The 18,365-nt window shown below is 35.0% G+C and overlaps 1 protein-coding gene across 1 annotated transcript; it reads left to right on the forward strand.

The window, feature by feature from the left end:
* The first annotated feature begins 14,698 nt into the window (after positions 1-14,698).
* On the forward strand, positions 14,699-16,330 carry LOC123838610 (cilia- and flagella-associated protein 97-like). Its single transcript, XM_045867536.3, is given in 2 exon segments — positions 14,699-15,836; positions 15,839-16,330. Coding segments are annotated over 2 exon segments (1,491 nt in total). The 5' UTR covers positions 14,699-14,716; the 3' UTR covers positions 16,210-16,330.
* Positions 16,331-18,365: the final 2,035 nt, after the last annotated feature.

Here is an 18,365-nt window from a genome sequence, read left to right on the forward strand (position 1 = left end):
TATTGAAAAAGTCTTGTAAACTGGAAGAACATGAAATGTACTCCTATGAAAACAAAAGGAAGAAAAAAAAAGGTGTTGAATTATGCTAATGCATAATTCTGAAAGTCTATAACATTACTTGTAGCATTTTGACCTGTGACAGAAATCTTTCCATGGAGCTTATATTTTTCAATTGGATAAATTTATATCTTGGTAAAGTGGAACACAATTGATGAAGTCTGTGATTTTGCATTATTCAAATTTAGGAAAACAAGTTATGAGTAGAGATAACTTATTTTGTTTGTATTTTCTTATAAAAATATTTATTAAAGAAGGACATTTTGAATGGAGGGAGAGAATCTTTTGAAAAATACTTGGACTGAAATATTTTTGCATTTCAATATGAAAAACTTAAAGAATATCCTCCTTTTTGCAGAATATGATTTGATCTTACCAGATACCTCAGCACCTATAGAGACAATATTTTCTCCATTAAAAATATTAAAAATATAATGATCTAAAGAGAATTATTTGAAGGTGGGGTCAATTTCAGATTTATTAACATAAAATGCAGCTTTGGAGATGACTTATTAAAAAGGTTTAAAGAATCATATTAAAGGGGTGCCTGGGTGGCTCAGTCATTAAGCGTCTGCCTTCAGCTCAGGTCATGATCCCGGGGTCCTGGGATCAAGCCCCACATCGGGCTCCCTGCTCAGCCAGGAGCCCTGTTTCTCCCCCTCCCACTCCCCCTGGTTGTGTTCCCTCTCTCACTGTGTCTCTCTCTGTCAAATAAATAAATAGAATCTTAAAAAAAAAAAAAAGAATCATATTAAAAAGAAGTTCTTCATGAAATACACTTATTGTAATAGAAACTGATACAGTTAAGCCTCTATAATCTAAATTTCAACAAAACCTAAATATGTATAGAAATCATTCTGCTTACGTATTTTTTAAAATTTCAGAAAACATAACCACAGATTTTTTTTTACTTAAAATGCATAGATATATTTCATTTTTAAAAAAATATTTTTTCCTTTGATGGGGTGCCTGGGTGGCTCAGTTGGCTGAATTTCTGACTCTTGATTTCAGCTCAGGTCTTGATCTCAGGATGGTGAGATTGAGCCCTGTGCCAGGCTACATGCTCAGCTGTGAATCTGCTTGGGATTCTCTCTCTCTCCCTTTACCCCCTGTGTGCTCTCTCTCAAATAAATAAATCTTTAAAAAAAAGAAATAATTTTTGCTTTGAAAATAAAATTTTATAGATCTACCAGTATTCTTAAAGATTGGTAAATGACTTTAAATATATATTTAATATATTATAATGTTCTGGTTCATTCTGTCAAAAAGTAAATCAGTAAATCCAGTGTTTTACTGATTTTTTTAAAGTAAGTCAGTGCACACAGAGCTTTCTATTAGTCTGGCTTTATCTAGGATTAAATTTCAGAACAACTAGATGCATATTAGACCTAATATGAAATTCATTCATTCATTCAATAGATATTGACTGTTTCTTTTTTTATGTTAAAAAGCTATAGTTTATACTCTATAGCTCTAGAGTATGATGACATATGTGGTATCTATGGGTATAGGTACTTATTTTTTCTGTCGATAATAATTATAAAATGAATCTCATTGAGGTGATAGAAACACTATTTAGTTTTGAGTTGTTGATTTTACATAGTTTCTTTAGATAATTCTGGCAAAGTGATTTGTGTTCTGAAGATATAGTTTGTAAGCTGTATTTGTCCATTGAGTAGAAGGTTGAGGTTGACCATAGCTGAAGTGATTGAAGTATTGCAAGGACCCCACTATGAGGAACTTCATTCCATTATTAGAAAATTTTGGATTCTAAAAGCATTTTTAGCACTGAAGGCATTATTTTTATGATGCCAGTCTATCTGCAAAAGTCCATGTGACTGTAAAGACCCAGAAGCTGCAGGTGGGCTGGAGTTTTACTCTTTTGATGGCTTTGTCGGCTTAGCTATGATGACTGTGTTGGGAGAGGCTTTTTTTTTGACTTTTAATTCATTTTATTTTTTCCACTGTATTGAGAAATCATTAGTATACATTACTGGGTAAATTCCATATATTTACGTATATTGTGAAATGATTACCACAATAGCTAATATCCGTGTTCTCATATAGAGACAATTAAAAGAAAAGAAAGGAGGAAAGAAAAAAAAGGGGGGGGGAAGACTTTCTCCTTGTGACAAGAACTCTTAGGATGTAATCTCTTAAAAACTTTTCTATATGTAATGTATGGGGATTAACATAACAATAAAAAAATTAAAAAAAACCTTTTCTATATATCTTACAACAACAGTATTAGCTGTAGTCATCATGTTGTACATTACATCCCTAGTGCTTATTTATCTTATAACTGAATGTTTGTACCTTTTGACCATGTCCCTCCAATACTCCTCCCCCCCAACCTCCACTTCTGGTAACCACAGATTCCACATATAAGTGAGATCATACAGTATTTGTCTTTCTTAGTCTGACTTATTTCACTTAGCCTTCAAGTTCCACTCATATTGTCGCAAATGGGAGGATTTCCTTTTTTTTTTTTTTTTTTGATGGCTGAATAATATTCTATTGTATTTATATACCACAATTTCTCTATCCAGTCATTCATTGATGAACACTGCAGTTGCTTCCATATTTTGGCTATTGTAAATAATGCTTCTGTGAACCTAAGGGTGAGGATATCTTTTGGAGTTAGTGGTTTTTTTCCCTTTGGATATATCCCCAGAAGTAGAATTGCTGGATCATGTAGTAGTTCTATTTTTAATTTTTTGAGGATCCTCTATACTGTTTTCCATAGTGGCTGCACTAATATAGAATCCCACCAACAGTGCACAAGGGTTCCCTTTTCTCCACATCCATTTCTGCATTTGTTACCTCTTGTCTTTTTGATAATGGCCATTCTACCAAGCATGAGGTAGTATCTCATTGTGGTTTTAATTTGCATTTCCCTAATGACTAGTGATATTGACTTTTATATATCTTCTTTGGAAAAATGTCTATTTGGGTCCTTTGCCCATTTTTAAAATTGGGTTATTTATGGATTTTTTTGCTATTGTATGAGTTTTTACATATTTAGGATACTAATCTTTTATCAGATATAAGGTTGGAAAATACTTTTCTTCCATTCCATAGATTGTCTTTTCACTTTGTTGATTTTTTTTCTGTGCAGAAGATTTTTAGTTTGACGTAGTCTCACTTGTTTATTTTTTATTTTGTTGCTTGTGCTTTAGCAGTCATATCCAAAAAATTATTACCAAGACCCATGCCAAGGAATTTTATTCTTATGTTTTCTTTTCTTTTTTTTAATTTTAATTTTATTTATTTATTTATTTATTTATTTTTATTTATTCTTATGTTAATCCCCATACATTACATCATTAGTTTTAGATGTAGTGTTCCATGATTCATTGTTTGTGCATAACACCCAGTGCTCCATGCAGAACGTGCCCTCCTCAATACCATTCACCAGGCTAACCCATCCTCCCACCCCCCTCCCCTCTAGAACCCTCAGTTTGTTTTTCAGAGTCCATCGTCTCTCATGGTTCGTCTACCCCTCCGATTTCCCCCCCTTCATTCTTCCCCTCCTGCTACCTTCTTTTTTTTTCTTAACATATATTGTATTATTTGTTTCAGAGGTACAGATCTGAGATTCAACTGTCTTGCACAATTCACAGTGCTTACCAGAGCACTTACCCTCCCCAGTGTCTATCACCCAGTCACCCCATCCCTCCCACCCCACCCCCCACTCCAGCTACCCTCAGTTTGTTTCCTGCGATTAAGAATTCCTCATATCAGTGAGGTCATATGATACATGTCTTTCTCTGTTTGACTTATTTCGCTCAACATAATACCCTCCAGTTCCATCCACGTCGTTGCAAATGGCAAGATCTCATTCCTTTTGATGGCTGCATAATATTCCATTGTATATATATACCACCTCTTCTTTATCCATTCATCTGTCGATGGACATCTTGGCTCTTTCCACAGTTTGGCTATTGTGGACATTGCTGCTATAAACATTGGAGTGCACGTACTCCTTTGGATCCCTACATTTGTATCTTTGGGATAAATACCCAGTAGTGTAATTGCTGGATCATAGGGTAGCTCTATTTTCAACTTTTTGAAGCACCTCCATACTGTTTTCCAGAGTGGCTGCACCAGCTTGCATTCCCACCAACAGTGTAGGAGGGCTCCCCTTCTCCGCATTCCCGCCAACATCTGTCATTTCCTGACTTGTTAATTTTAGCCATTCTGACTGGTGTGAGGTGATATCTCATTGAGGTTTTGATTTGGATTTCCCAGATGCCGAGCGATGTTGAGCACTTTTTCATGCGTCTGTTGGCCGTTTGGATGTCTTCTTTGGAAAAATGTCTGTTCATGTCTTCTGCCCATTTCTTGATTAGATCATTTGTTCTTTGGGTGTTGAGTTTAAGAAGTTCTTTATAGATTTTGGATACTAGCCCTTTATCTGATATGTCATTTGTAAATATCTTCTCCCATTCTGTCGGTTGTCTTTTGGTTTTGTTGACTGTTTCCTTTGCTTTGCAAAAGCTTTTTATCTTGATGAAGTCCCAATAGTTCATTTTTGCCCTTGCTTCCCTTGCCTTTGGCAATGTTTCTAGGAAGAAGTTGCTTCGGCTGAGGTCAAAGAGGTTGCTGCCTGTGTTCTCCTTTAGGATTTGGATGGACTCCTGTCTCACATTGAAGTCTTTCAACCATTTGGAGTCTATTTTTGTGTGTGGTGTAAGGAAATGGTCCAGTTTCATTCTTCTGCATGTGGCTATCCAATTTTTCCCAACACCATTTGTTGAAGAGACTGTCTTTGTTCCATTGGACATTCTTTCCTGCTTTGTCAAAGATTAGTTGACCCTAGAGTTGAGGGTCCATTTCTGGGCTCTCTATTCTGTTCCTCATTACCTCATTAATAGCCTTTTTGATTTCTACTTGGTTAGATTTTAGGTCTTTTACTTCTCCATAAAGGGTTTCTCTAATAACTTCCATATTTAAGTCTTTAATCTATTTCAAGTTAATTTTTAGGAAAGGTGTAAGTTACAGGTCCCATTCTCATTTTTTTTTTAATATGTGAATATCCAGTTAACCCAGTACCATTTATTGAAGAGACTGTCTCCTCCATGGAGTATTCTTGGCTCCCCTGTCAAATATTAGTTGACCATACATGCTTGAGTTTGTTTCTGGGCTCTTGATTCTGTTCTGTTGGTCTGCTTATCTGTTTTTATGTCAGTACCATACTATTTTGATGACTATAGCTTTATAATATAGGTTGAAATCAGGAAGTGTGATGCCTTCTTTTTTGTTCTTCTTTCTCAGGATTTCTTTGGCTATTTGGAGTTTCTTGTGGTTCTCTATAAATTTTACTTCTGTAAAAAATGCCATTGGAATCTTCATAGGGATTTCATTGAATCTATAAATGGCTTTCATTAGTATTGACATTTTAACAATATAATTTCTTCAAATCCATGAACATGGGATGCCTTTCTATTTATTTGTGTTTTCATTTATTTTATCAATGTCTTACAGTTTTCAGGGTAGAGATATTTTACTCCCTTAGTTAAATTATTCCTAATTAAAAAAAAATTAATGCTACTGTTTGCTGGATCAATTTATTTGTTTTTCAGAAAATTTATTGTTAGGGTATAGAAACACTACTGATTTGTTTTTAAGGTTTTTTTTGTTTTGTTTTGTTTTTTTAAATTTATTTGGGAGAGAGGCAGAGCACGAGCGGAGGGAGAAGCAGACACCCTGTTGAGAAGGGAGCCAAATGCGGAGCTCGATCCCAGGATCCTGAGATCACGACCTGAGCTGAAGGCAGATGCTTAACCCACTGAGCCACCCAGGCAGCCCAGAAACACTACTGGTTTTTGTATGTTAATTTTATATCCTGCAACTTTATTGAATTCATTGATTAGATCTAACAAATCTTTGTGTGGACATATGACAAACAACCCAATAAACATAGGTAAAAGATTTGAGCAGACACGTCACAGAAGATTTATGAATGACCAATAAGCACAGGAATGATGCTCAATATTTTTTTTTAAAGATTTTATTTATTTATTTGAGAGAGAGAATGAGAGAGAGAGAGCACATGAGAGGGGGGAGGGTCAGAGGGAGAAGCAGACTCCCTGCTGAGCAGGGAGCCCGATGCGGGACTCGATCCAGGGACTCCAGGATCATGACCTGAGCCGAAGGCAGTCGCTTAACCAACTGAGCCACTCAGGTGCCCCAATGCTCAATATATTTGTCACTAGGAGAATACAAGTACAAACCTCAGTCTGATACTAATACATACCAATTAGAGTGGCTAAAATTTTAAATGACCGAAAATTCCAAGTTCTGGCAAAATATGGTAGTGCTGGAACACTAATAAACTGCTGATGAGGATGTAAAATTCCATAACCACTTGGAAAGTTATTTGAGAGTTTCTAAAATAATTGAAAATACATCTATCATATAATTCAGATATATCTCACGTGGGTATTTATGCAAGAGAAACAGAGTCTTAATTTAAGAACAGCATATTGAATGGAAATCTGAACCTTGTTATTCTGATTGTGTGACCTTGAGCAAGTTGGTTAACCATCCTGAGTTTCAATTTCCTCATTGTTAAAATTGAAAATAAATAAGATGTATTCACAAAGAATCTTGCATAGCATCCAAAATATACCAGTACTCAATAAATACTAGTTACTTTCCTCCATATGTTAATTGTTTATTTGGCTTTAAAACATTCAACCCATAGTGTGTATTCATTCTTTCTAAATTCTTTTATTCAGTTATCTAAAGTTTAAACCTCTAAGAAAAACTATTAAGTGGAGAAATCTGAGCGTGGTGGATCTAACCATGGGAAACAGTAAACATTCTGCAGGATTAGGTCGGATGTTCATCCTGCAGAACATTGTTCCGCTGTGTTTCATGGAAGCAAGACACAGGGTAGACTTGGAGGAAGGCAAAGACACCAACGGGCAGGTGAAGAGGCCCCTACCTCTTGATTCTTCCTGAGTAACTCTCCTATGACCTTGGTTAAATACAAATTTGGAAATAATTGGAATATATTCTATGTTTTATTTATATTATCCATGTCTCAAAATTCCTATAACTTTCTTCAGAGTTGGTGATCAACATATCAGTATTTGTTTATTTAACCACTGGATATTTATTGAGTAAGGGAGTACTTGTAAGACTAAGCAGTAGGAACAGATGCTAGCTGCAAGATCTTACTTTGACCTCAAGAAAACAGGTCATGAGTGTGTCAAATGCACTATTAACAAGAGCAGAGTGTTACAGAAGTTGAGAGTTGAAAGCTTTTTTCTAGAATATTTGGGGAAGATGTCAATGAAAAGGAGGTGTATGGTGAAGCAGCTAGGCATACCCCGTGTGTTTGAGATTGGTTTTGTGAGCAAATGTGTGAGGCAGTGTTGTTTTAAGTCAAACTAGGACAAAATAGAGCAGCCTAGCTGAAGTGGGGACTTCACACAGTTGAGGCATGTGGAAGAAGTGTGGCAATATAAGCAGTGGCCAAATGATTAAGTGGATAGCATTTATAGTTCAGTTTTAAGGAGCCATTGAACATTTTACTTGTGGCTGCAGCATGATCAAAGATGTGTTTAAGAAGGAATAAATCTGTAGGCAGGTTAAGATAGATTGAGCATCTGGAGGTAGCACAGACACCAGAGAATATTTAGGCAACTTTTGTGATAATCTAGGATCAATGCTAATCTTTTAACTCAATACTTTTCACTCTATTCTTGTTCTGTGGCCTTTCATAGTCCTAGCTTTGTAATAATCCTTATTCCCCTGACTTTGCAGTGAACTTGGTCTACTGCACAAAAGCTGAATTATCAGGAATGTGAGTTCAGACCCATTAACCTTTGAGGAGCATCACAAAATTAAGGACATGTTGTGCTTTTTAGAAGGAACGAAATGTGTAAATACAGAGAATTATCAGCAGCTGTCATTTTAGAAGAAAGGTCTTTCTCTTTGTTGTGCTGTGTCCCCTGAGGAACAATCGAAGGTCATGTTGTTAAAAGTGCTGATATATTATAATATTTGTATCAGCTAATTAAATCTGTCCTATCAAACATCTTCTATTTTGCCTGACACTTTCTCTTAACTACCTGCATTTCTACTCAGTAAATACAGCAAACAAACAAACAAATAATAATAAATACTTTCAGCTCTCAGGGTCAACACCAAAATACCATTATGTAACCCTTTGTGTATTTCACTGTCTCTGTTAAAATGAATCATTTGCTTTACTATTTTATATTTGCAGTTATTTTATACTTATTAATAAGCCATTAGGGAGAATAATTTAAATGTAATGTCTTCATTCTGGATTCATTTTATCAACCAGATTATTCCTGAAAATTATCTGGTTTCTCAAATACCCCATATACTTATAAACATTAAAGAAAACAGTAATGAGGAGACATGCTTCTTTTAAAAACTGTTACAGAAATGAAACTGGTTCTTTTGAATTGTTATCCAGTTTATGGTTTTGTGTTCATAATTTAGAATTAAATTAGAATTTCCAAATAATTATCACAGAATAAACGCTAGGAAATATCAGCCTATCCAAGAGGGTCACACATACAACTTTACAAATGATAGTTACATTCTGAGGTTGCTCAGAATATGTCTACAAAGTCTTATTCAGCACTACCTTGATGTTAACCTTCTGCTTTACCAATTTATCTCAAAAGAAGTTTTACTACCACCATTATCAAAACAGTGTCCCAGAAAATAAACTCATAAACAATGTGCTCCCTCTCTTTCGAGGTCTCTAAGGCTTTACCAATAAATTCTGTGGTGGGATTCTCCAATGGAATGGTTTTCCACAAAAGCTTGGCTAACTTTCTATGATTTGGGTATTTTTTTCATCCATCAAGCTTTTTGGTACTCAACTCTTCTCACTGATTTCAAATTAAGTTTTTATTTATTTTTCCAAGGAACTCAATTCTCAATAATAAAAAAAACAACTAAATAAACTGAAATGAAAATTCTTGTAGAGGTTGAAGCCATAGGCAATATCTCTATCAATATGATTTCTTAATTCTTCTTAATCCTTTCCTTCCAGTGAATGGATTCAGCTGAATATTGAGGACATGTGTGGATAGGACAGGAGGGACTTCCTCTTGCCTACTCCCTAATTCTGGGCTCCAGTTGACTCAACTCTGCTGAGAAAAGAGAGCTTCTGTGTTTGGTGACTGTTATTATTCTAACTTTTAACTAATGCTATTTCCCAACAGTATCCAGTGCCATTTAATAGAGCAGGAATTTAAGCAAGAATTTGGAGAATCCTGGATATCAAACAAAGGTTTCTGGTTCCATACTTCCTCCTCTCCAATAAATCTTACAAAACTGAGCTGCATGCATATAATTTCCTTGATATTGGACAAGACCATACTTGAACCAACATATCAGTAAATTTATTTTCTTCACTCCCATACAACCCAGCTCATTTCCCATGTTCACTCTAATCCCATTTCCTCTCACTTAAACTAGTGGAAGTAATTAGCCAATAATTTGGAAACTAACGATAAATCACTTAAATATAAAACTTGGGTCAGAATTCTCTTTATTATAGAAAATTATTACATAATTCTCTTCAAGCATAAGAAATCATACTTTTTAAAAATTAGTTTTAAATTAAACCAAACTTAACATAGGAGTAACAGATCATGAGATTATCTGTTGGACTGTATCCCCAAAGTTATTTGTTCTTTGTTTCAACTCATGCTTTTAATTCTGTCAATTGCTATTCCAGTTACCCATTAGAAACAGCATAAAAGCTTTGTAATAGAACTTAACAGTCATTGAACAGGATATGTTAAAGATATTTTAATCAAATGGATAAAAGACTATGATTTAATAAGTTGACAACTATATGAACAACACAGTCACATACATGTATTAAATATAGAAAAACCCTGTATATTGTACCATGTTTACTTCCGGACTGAGAGAGAAGATTGGCTAATTTTGTTCTCTATTTTGTAAATTTTTACATTCCCAAAACATTTACAGTGAGCAATTACTAATTTACTATAAGGAAAATGATATCTTAATTTTAAATGAAACCATAAGTGTGACATGCATAGCACACACTCTCACACATAGTAGGTATTCAAAAAATATCAGATCCCTTCCCTATTCAGACAGCATCAAAGAAATGGGTAAAGGTTCATTCTGTTATCAATAAAAACATAAATTGTCTAGAAAACAACTGTACTCAAATATCTTACAGCCTTGGCTAAGAAGAACAGCATAAAACTTAGAGACAGGGGTGAGCCCTGGGCATGAAGAGCCTTCACAGGAGAAAGTTAAAATGACTCATTGATGCACTGGGGTCTAATTAAGCAAGTGAAGCATGAGGGTGATATCATCAAAAATTGTTCTAACGGTAGGGAAGCGATTATGGAAACTATTGCAATGGTCAAGTTCACTCATAATGAACACATGAATAAGAAACTGTGCATTAGCCACTGAAAGCAAAGTTTTATCTGGACCATATTTTTTTCAATGATAACAAGCAAAGTCAATGCTTACTCCAATTTGCTTTTTGAAGGAAAAGTGAAAGGTCAAGGTCTCAAGTGATCGTTAAGACTCCCAATAAAATTTTCTGTCAGACAAATATCATGGTCAAGTACCTATAGACAAACTGAGATTTTTTAAAAAAGTGACAAGTAATAATTTTGGCTTCACCGGGAACACATAGATAAACATAATGCAATACAAGCAATGCAAGCAAAAGAATAAATGCATATTTGTCTTTAACTCACACGTACATCTCACATCTCTGGGCTTTTCAGCTTTTCTATTTTCTGTTTTCTCATGGCACATCTCACTAATAAACTAATGGAGTGCAATAGTCAGAGGTAATATCCTTAGCAGAATATCATTCCATTTATTCATGTTTTTTTTTATTCATTTATTCGATATACATTTATTGAATTTTCATCTAAAAAATGGGAATGTAGTGTTGCAATTGCTGGAGATATGATAGGTAATTAAGCTAGACAAGTTTCCACACTCATAAACTGATATTCTAAAAGAGGGCAGATAGACAATAAATAAGTAACACAATTGGGCTGGAGTGGGATGCTGTTGATTTGACTCACACTGTGAGAAGGATGTGTATAGAAAATGCAGTGCTTCCCCTGCAGGGACACTTGAGAGCCCTGCTGGACTCAATGATGCTGCTGGGTGTTTGGTTTTGGTTTATTCCTTTGGCTTTAGGCAAGGCTTCTGGGTAATGAGGCCATTTTCTCTGGGTTGTCTTAATCTCCCTCGTCATCACTGGCTGTGGATCCTATGCCCCCCTTTCCTTTCTCCAACTTGTGCAGGAGCCTGGGGGTCTACCCTAGCCTCTGCTGTGGGCTGATTTTGTCCTTCTATGTTGAGTCTTAAATAAGGGGACTTTTTCATACAAGTACTGTGAGAGGTACAATGAGGCTCAACCTACAGGCCTCCATGATCAGGCTAGACTGTCAAGTTTATTTTGCTATGTCTTGAGCTGCTGTGGATATTGAGGGAGAAAATGCCAGGAGACCTTAATTATGCTATTTGCTGCTTGAAAACCAGGAGGTTCAACATAATAACTCTGAAATTTCTCCTCAGATTATCAATAAATTTAAGGGGTCTCAAATAAAAATAAGAGATATTTGAACTACAAAATCTGAATTTAAAGTTTATGTGGAAAAATAATCCAGTAAGAAGTATCCACAAAATTTCTGAAAATGAAGACGAATGTTGAAAGAGTAGCTCTACTACATTATAACACATTCTATAAAATTATAATGCTTTTTAAAATACTGTAATGTTGGGGCACCTGGGTGGCTCATTTGGTTGAGTGCCTGAATCTTGATTTCAGCTCAGGTGATGATCTCAGTGTTGTGGTATCGAGCTCCTGTCAAGCCCTGCATTGGACTCCATGCTCGGCACAGAGTCTGCTTGAGTTTCTCTCCCTCTGCCCCTCCCCCTACTCCACAGCTTTTATTTACTGTAGTTTTTTTTTTTTTTTTTTAACAATGCAGCATTCTGATTCAGCCCCTTTGTAGGTAATCCAGAATACTAGTGGTGGATCATTTTTGGTGATAGATTCATGGTGAATTCAATAATTGAAATATATTTAGTGCTTTACAAATGCACTTTTCTCATCTATAATTCAATCAAAGAAACAGTAATAATCAGGTAAAATGAGAGTTGGCATTGAACAACTGCATTATTCATTATTTCTCTAACATCAGCCTTTCACATCTGTTCTTGGTTGCATTGAATATAATGCATGAATGATACTTACTTTGATTAGTGTCTATTCTTTTTGCCTAAGGCTTCATCAAAACATTTGTCCAATATCAATATGAATTTCTCTCTAGCTCTTTCTTTTTGTTTTTACACAGAATTTAATCGTGCTCATCCACACACAGTTTAATTCTCTGAATCACCAGATCTTCTTGTCAAAAGTCCCAAATCCAGTGAAATAATAGATCATCAATTCCTATGGTGAAGAGACTGTATACATGAAGTAGTTTTAATTTAGAAGTTGGTTTCTGTTAGTGGGAGAGAGGAAGTTCCTTTATCTTTTTTAGTTACTGAGTTATGGTTGACATGTACACAAAGGCTGGCAAGAACAATGTTAAATGTGGAAATTTGGAGGCAAGGGATTGTTTTATTTCACTAATATTTTCCCTCCATAATTATGAATAATGAAAACTAATGTTATGCTATTAAAACAATAGTTTTAGCAATAATTTATAGTTTACCATATAATCATTTTCATAATTATTTTCTTTTTAATCTGGAAATCAAAAGTAACAATTTCATGTTCACAATAGCTTATGAACAAGGTAGCTATAAACTCCTATAATGGAAGAAAAGTTAAAAACAAAACTTTATTTTTATATAATTTTTATACATTTTATATATTATATACTTTTAAAAACTTTATTTATAATAACATATTGATAATTAAGATGTGAGTTTTGCATCTTCCATCATAGATTAATCAAATAAAATTCAGTCAGGCCACAAGAAAATCAAAATCTTTAATGATGATATGCAAATTAAAATATAGCTTCATAGAAATAACTTTTCTAGGACCAAAGTCAAAGTTCTGAAAATCTGAGGCAAGATAGTAGAAATTGGTTCTAAGTTGTCATAGGACAATAAGTTGTATGCTTATATTGAACATATTCATTCCTTTAACAATTTTTTTTTAGTATTTACTGTGTCCCAGGGCACAGCTCTAGGAGTAAAGGATACTGTGGCAACATGAAATCTAGTTTTGTAAAAAATATCTATTTCGATAAAAAATAATTGCCAACATTTATTTTTATTTATACATTAGAGCTATATCGTCTTAACGATACTAGTTAAACTGTATGGAGTGATTAATATAATTCAGGCACTGAACTGAGTATCTTACTTATATGAAAACTCCTCACAGCTCTTAGATGAGCAGGATTGTTTTGCTGATTTAAGATGAGAAAAGTGAATTTTGGAGAAATTAGATAATAGGATATATTTTGCCCAGTTAATCAGAGGAAAAACTTTTAATTTCAATCCCAAGTTATTTTCACATGAAATTATATAAATGCCTTCATTTTCAAAGTTAGCTATGGATTAATAAAGGGAATTGTTATTTGTTTTGTTTTTGATTCCTGATGAAATGTGAACCAATGTGACTCAATGTAGCAAGGTCCATGCTTTATTCAGTTTTCTATAAGAGCTGAATCCCCCTCTCCCCAAAAGAAAGTAACCAATTCTAATGCCTGTAGTCTTCTCCCTACTTCTTCCTACTTTTATAGTGCCTCTCTTTTTGCTAGGGGCTCTAACTGCACCTCTTCCTACTTATTTCTCCAAATGACATGTTTTGAAGGATATCATTTCTATTCTTGAAAGATTTTAGGCAAGTTATATAACCTGTTTCCAGCTTCTTCCTTCTCTGATCTGTGACTAGTTAAATTTGAATTTCAGATAAATAACAAATACTTTTTAAATATAATTATATCCCATACATTATAGCTAAACAATGCTGTATCTGAAATTTAAATTTCACTGGGCGTACTGTATTTTATAGGAATCCTAATCCTGTGGAATGTATATACAGAAGTGGACAAGCCTGTCTGGTCAGGTTGTCAGATGGAGGTTGTCCCTTCTGATGATCCCTGGGGAATTATCCTGGAGTTGTTCTTCATGAACCCATGTGGAATACCCCCTCTTAAACCAAATGTCTTAGACAAATTGATCTTAAGCGTGTGTGAAAGTTTTACTAACAACAGAACCAGCAAGAAGACTAAATTGTGAGATAATTTAACAAAAATTTTAGGGAAAGAACTTAAATACCCATGAAATAATTGCATAAGATCATGAGGATAGACTCAAGCTTTTAGTTTATATTGCAGGATAGGAAACTACCCCATCTTTATCATGATATGAGTTACCCTAGGTCATGACATGTGGGAGCCATCACCTGAGGTTGCCACCTCAGGCCACCTGTGGATCATTAATCAGAAATAATAAGCTCGGCGTGCGCGTGACCCTGGAAGGCCGCTGGCGGCGTGCGAGACGGCTGCAACGGCCACAGCACCAGTAGGCACTACGCCCAATGTGGGGCTCCAGCTCACACCTCTGAGATCAAGAGTCACATGCTCAACTTGCCAAACCAGCCAGATATATTTTTACCATCATGGATCGGTTTATAGATATATCAGAAGGTGAAGTGGACCATTCCTTCTTTGACAGTGACTTTGAAGAAGCAAAGAAATGTGAAAGTAACTTAGTTTTTGGCAAGCAAAATGATGACCCTAAAGGGAAAATAGATAAAGATACAGAAAATGTAAACTTGAAATTTGGAATACAAAGGAAGGAAAATGCATTAAGGGAGAAAATTACTCCAGAACACCACCCTGTAGAAAATGATAATATGCAAACCAGAAATTCTTTATCATTGACCACTTCAAGATCAAAAAAATTGTGGGATGCTACAACAGGGCATAAAATACACTTGCCCACTCCAAATAGAAGTCCCAAAATTATAAAAGAAGGTGAAGATGATTATTATACTGATGGAGAGGAAAGCAGTGATGATGGGAAAAAGCAACATGTCAGGTCCAAGTCAGCTAAACCATCTAATAACTTTAAAAAAAACATAAGTAAAAAGTATTCCAAAAGTAATTCCTCCTCCTCCTCTTCCTCTTTGTTCTCCTTATCTTCAAGTACAGGCACAGATTGTTCAGATGCAGGGTCTGATATCTGTATTTCTGATTCATCACCATCATTAAAGAAATGTCTATGTGGTGTAACCCACTTGTCATCAAAACAGAAATATAAACCAGGAATGAAATCAACAGGAATACAGCCTTCAGGTAAACCAAAAGTCAGTGACTACCATGAGAAATCTGAAGATACTGTGACAGATGTCACTCCTCTGTCAACTCCAGACATCAGCCCTGTTCAATCTTTTGAACTGGGAGCATCAAATGATCAAAAAGTAAAAGTTAAAAGGCGAGAAAATGTGAGTCAAGAAGTATATGGAAATGTTGAGGATTTAAAAAATAATTCAAAATCGTTGAAATCAACCAAAAAAGGGCAAGAAAAACATGGGCCTGATCTCACATCAAAATCTTCAGTGTTAGATTCCAGTTCAGACCACAGATATAAACAAAAAGCCTTACATGACACAATGGACCTCAATCATCTGTTGAAAGCATTTCTGCAATTAGATAAAAAAGGACCACAAAAACATCACTTTGATCAGCCTTCGGTAGCACCAAGGAAAAACTACTCTTTCACAAGAGAGGAAGTGAGACAGATAGGGAAAATCAGAGGCTTTTTTAAGAACTGCCAAGACAGGCTGAAAAATCAGGAAACAAAAGTACGATTCCTAGAAGATCGATTGTTCATCCCCCTAAGTTATATCATAGTGCCCTCAACAGACAGAGGGAACAACAAAGGATTGAAAGAGAAAATTTGGCTTTATTGAAAAGGCTTGAAGCTGTGAAGCCAACAGTTGGTATGAAACGCTCTGACCAACTGATGGACTATCATCACAATATGGGTTATCTCAGCTCATCACCGTTCTCAAGACAAGTGAGATCAATTCTTGGCCAGTATAGCCCATTAAGAGGAGCTTCTAGAACATCCAGTGCTACCAGTGGTCTCAGTTGTAAGAGTGAGTGACCAGTTTTTGACACGTCAAGTGGTCTGTTGCTAAGACCTAAGCCCCCTAATGTTCGTATAGCTTGGTTATAAAAACTTTTTGCTTTAAGCATTGTTCATCCAGTTCTTATTGAAGTGCTCTTGTACATTACTACAGTTCTCTGTGTAAACATCTCTAATTTAAGATATACAACAATGAGTTGTAATTTTATTATAATTCAGTGCAAAATTGTTCTCAAAAAGACAATGTAAAATCAGTGTTTCCTATGAGGATGTGTTTCTATGAGATGTATATGTATTTGATAGAGAAATGGTAGTGTGCATGTATATTTTCTCAACATAGAAATTGATTCAGCTCTTACATTGATGAAACAGTTGTGATAATATCACTATAGCACATCGGACCCAAGATGTTAACGATATTGTTCTTGTTTTATGTGGTTTTTTAGAAGCTTTAAACCATGAGCATAGCTCCTAAATTTGACTTTTTCTCTTTGCTCCAGAATTTAGGTGGTATAACTCATAATTTGATTGTAAGATTTGATTGTACACTTTCTTATTATGAAACAGAACTTGAACTTGTTTTCATTGGGGGAGCTGATTTAGATTTGGTGAGCAGATTGAGAGAGGCTTGTGCTAGGGCAGTCCTTGGGATTCACCAAAGGCGTCTACTACCTCTGTATAAGTGTGCTGAGTTAGATCTTAAAAATGTGATCAACCATTCCAGACCATTTCAAACTGTGAGTATTAGGAAGTTCAACTTGGAAGGCCCTCTTCCATATTCTTACACATTGAGGTAAAATACCACTGATGATTCTGAAAAATGAGGTAGACTTTAGAGCTACAGTCCACTACATTGTGAATAGGTTGTCCAAGGACCAGATATGACCATAAGCAAATAGTTGTTGAGCAAAATAGCACCACCAGTTTGAGGAGCCAAGAAGCAGATCCTCAGTTGTGTCAGAACAGTGTTTTAAGTGATGACAAGTTGTGTTATGTTTAGTGTTTGCTGTATTAAGAGAGAAGATAAGAAATGCATGGTCTTGAAGCTTTAGAAATTCCAACTACAGTTTTTAAGAGCTGAGAAAGAAAACTAAAATATAAATTGTAAAGGAGAAATATCACACATTTGTTGAGGCTACTTTAAATGTCATCTAATATTCTTGTATTGGTTGGTTTGGGCTTTTGGGTTGAATCCTGGAAGTACCATTTTTTACAGTGCCACTTTTGAAATCCTAGTAATCTTAATGGAATTAGTAATGGCAAATAGGGTGTCTATAGTTGACTTTTGAAATTAGAATATTTTTCTGTCAACCTGTGGACTCTCATTTCATAGAACAAAGTGTATCTCAGTTGTGGGTGCTTCTGCTGTCTTGGTCATCATTGTTTCATTACTGGCCTTTTCAGTATACCTTTGGAATGTACTGGAAAGTTTCCATTTTAAATGCCAAATCTTTCTTTTTTTAAAACAAATTCTTGATATGTAGCCACAATAATATTTGTTGTTTATTTTTGCAGGTTAGCTCAAGCTCTGTAGCATGTTTTCCTGAACTTATTTTTCTTACCACCTTGGGCAGTAAGCCAAACTGCATTTTGCTAAATTATCAATTCAGAATTTCTTGGTATTAAGTTGGTATTGATGGATTTTTGTCTAGGATAGGGCCTGTGAAGTGTGGGAACAGTGGTGTTAAAAAAAAATTCACATGAACGCTACCTGACTGTGAGATTTTTCTGCTGCTTTCTTTGGGCTGTAATGTTCGTTCATTGTTATTTGATGCTCTGTTCTGGTGACCAGGTTCTTAGATCATTTAGTGCTCTGCTTTATTTATTAATTTTAGTTATACTAAACCAAGGGTATTTTGTTTTGTTGTGTTTTTAGCTTATTGCACTTTTAATGTTTGTATAACAACTTATCTTTACAAAGAGTTAAGATAATGCTGAATTTAAAACTCAGCATTTGGACACCTGCCTGATATTGTAAGCCAGTTTTTAAAAATTGAGTTTTAAGTTGTTAGGAAAAATATATGTATATATGAAACCTTTAAAACCTTTACATTCATAATGACATTAGTCTCTGAATATATTTTATATGGCCTTTGCTGTCCTATGTCCGGATACAACACATAATTTTATAGATAAAGCTAAAAATTTGATTTGATTTTATTTATTTTTTTTGC

Source organism: Mirounga angustirostris, unplaced genomic scaffold (genome assembly GCF_029215605.1).
Source record: "Mirounga angustirostris isolate CCGP_5_RB_7025 unplaced genomic scaffold, mMirAng1.0.hap1 SCAF_3, whole genome shotgun sequence".
Taxonomy (NCBI): Eukaryota; Metazoa; Chordata; class Mammalia; order Carnivora; family Phocidae; genus Mirounga; species Mirounga angustirostris.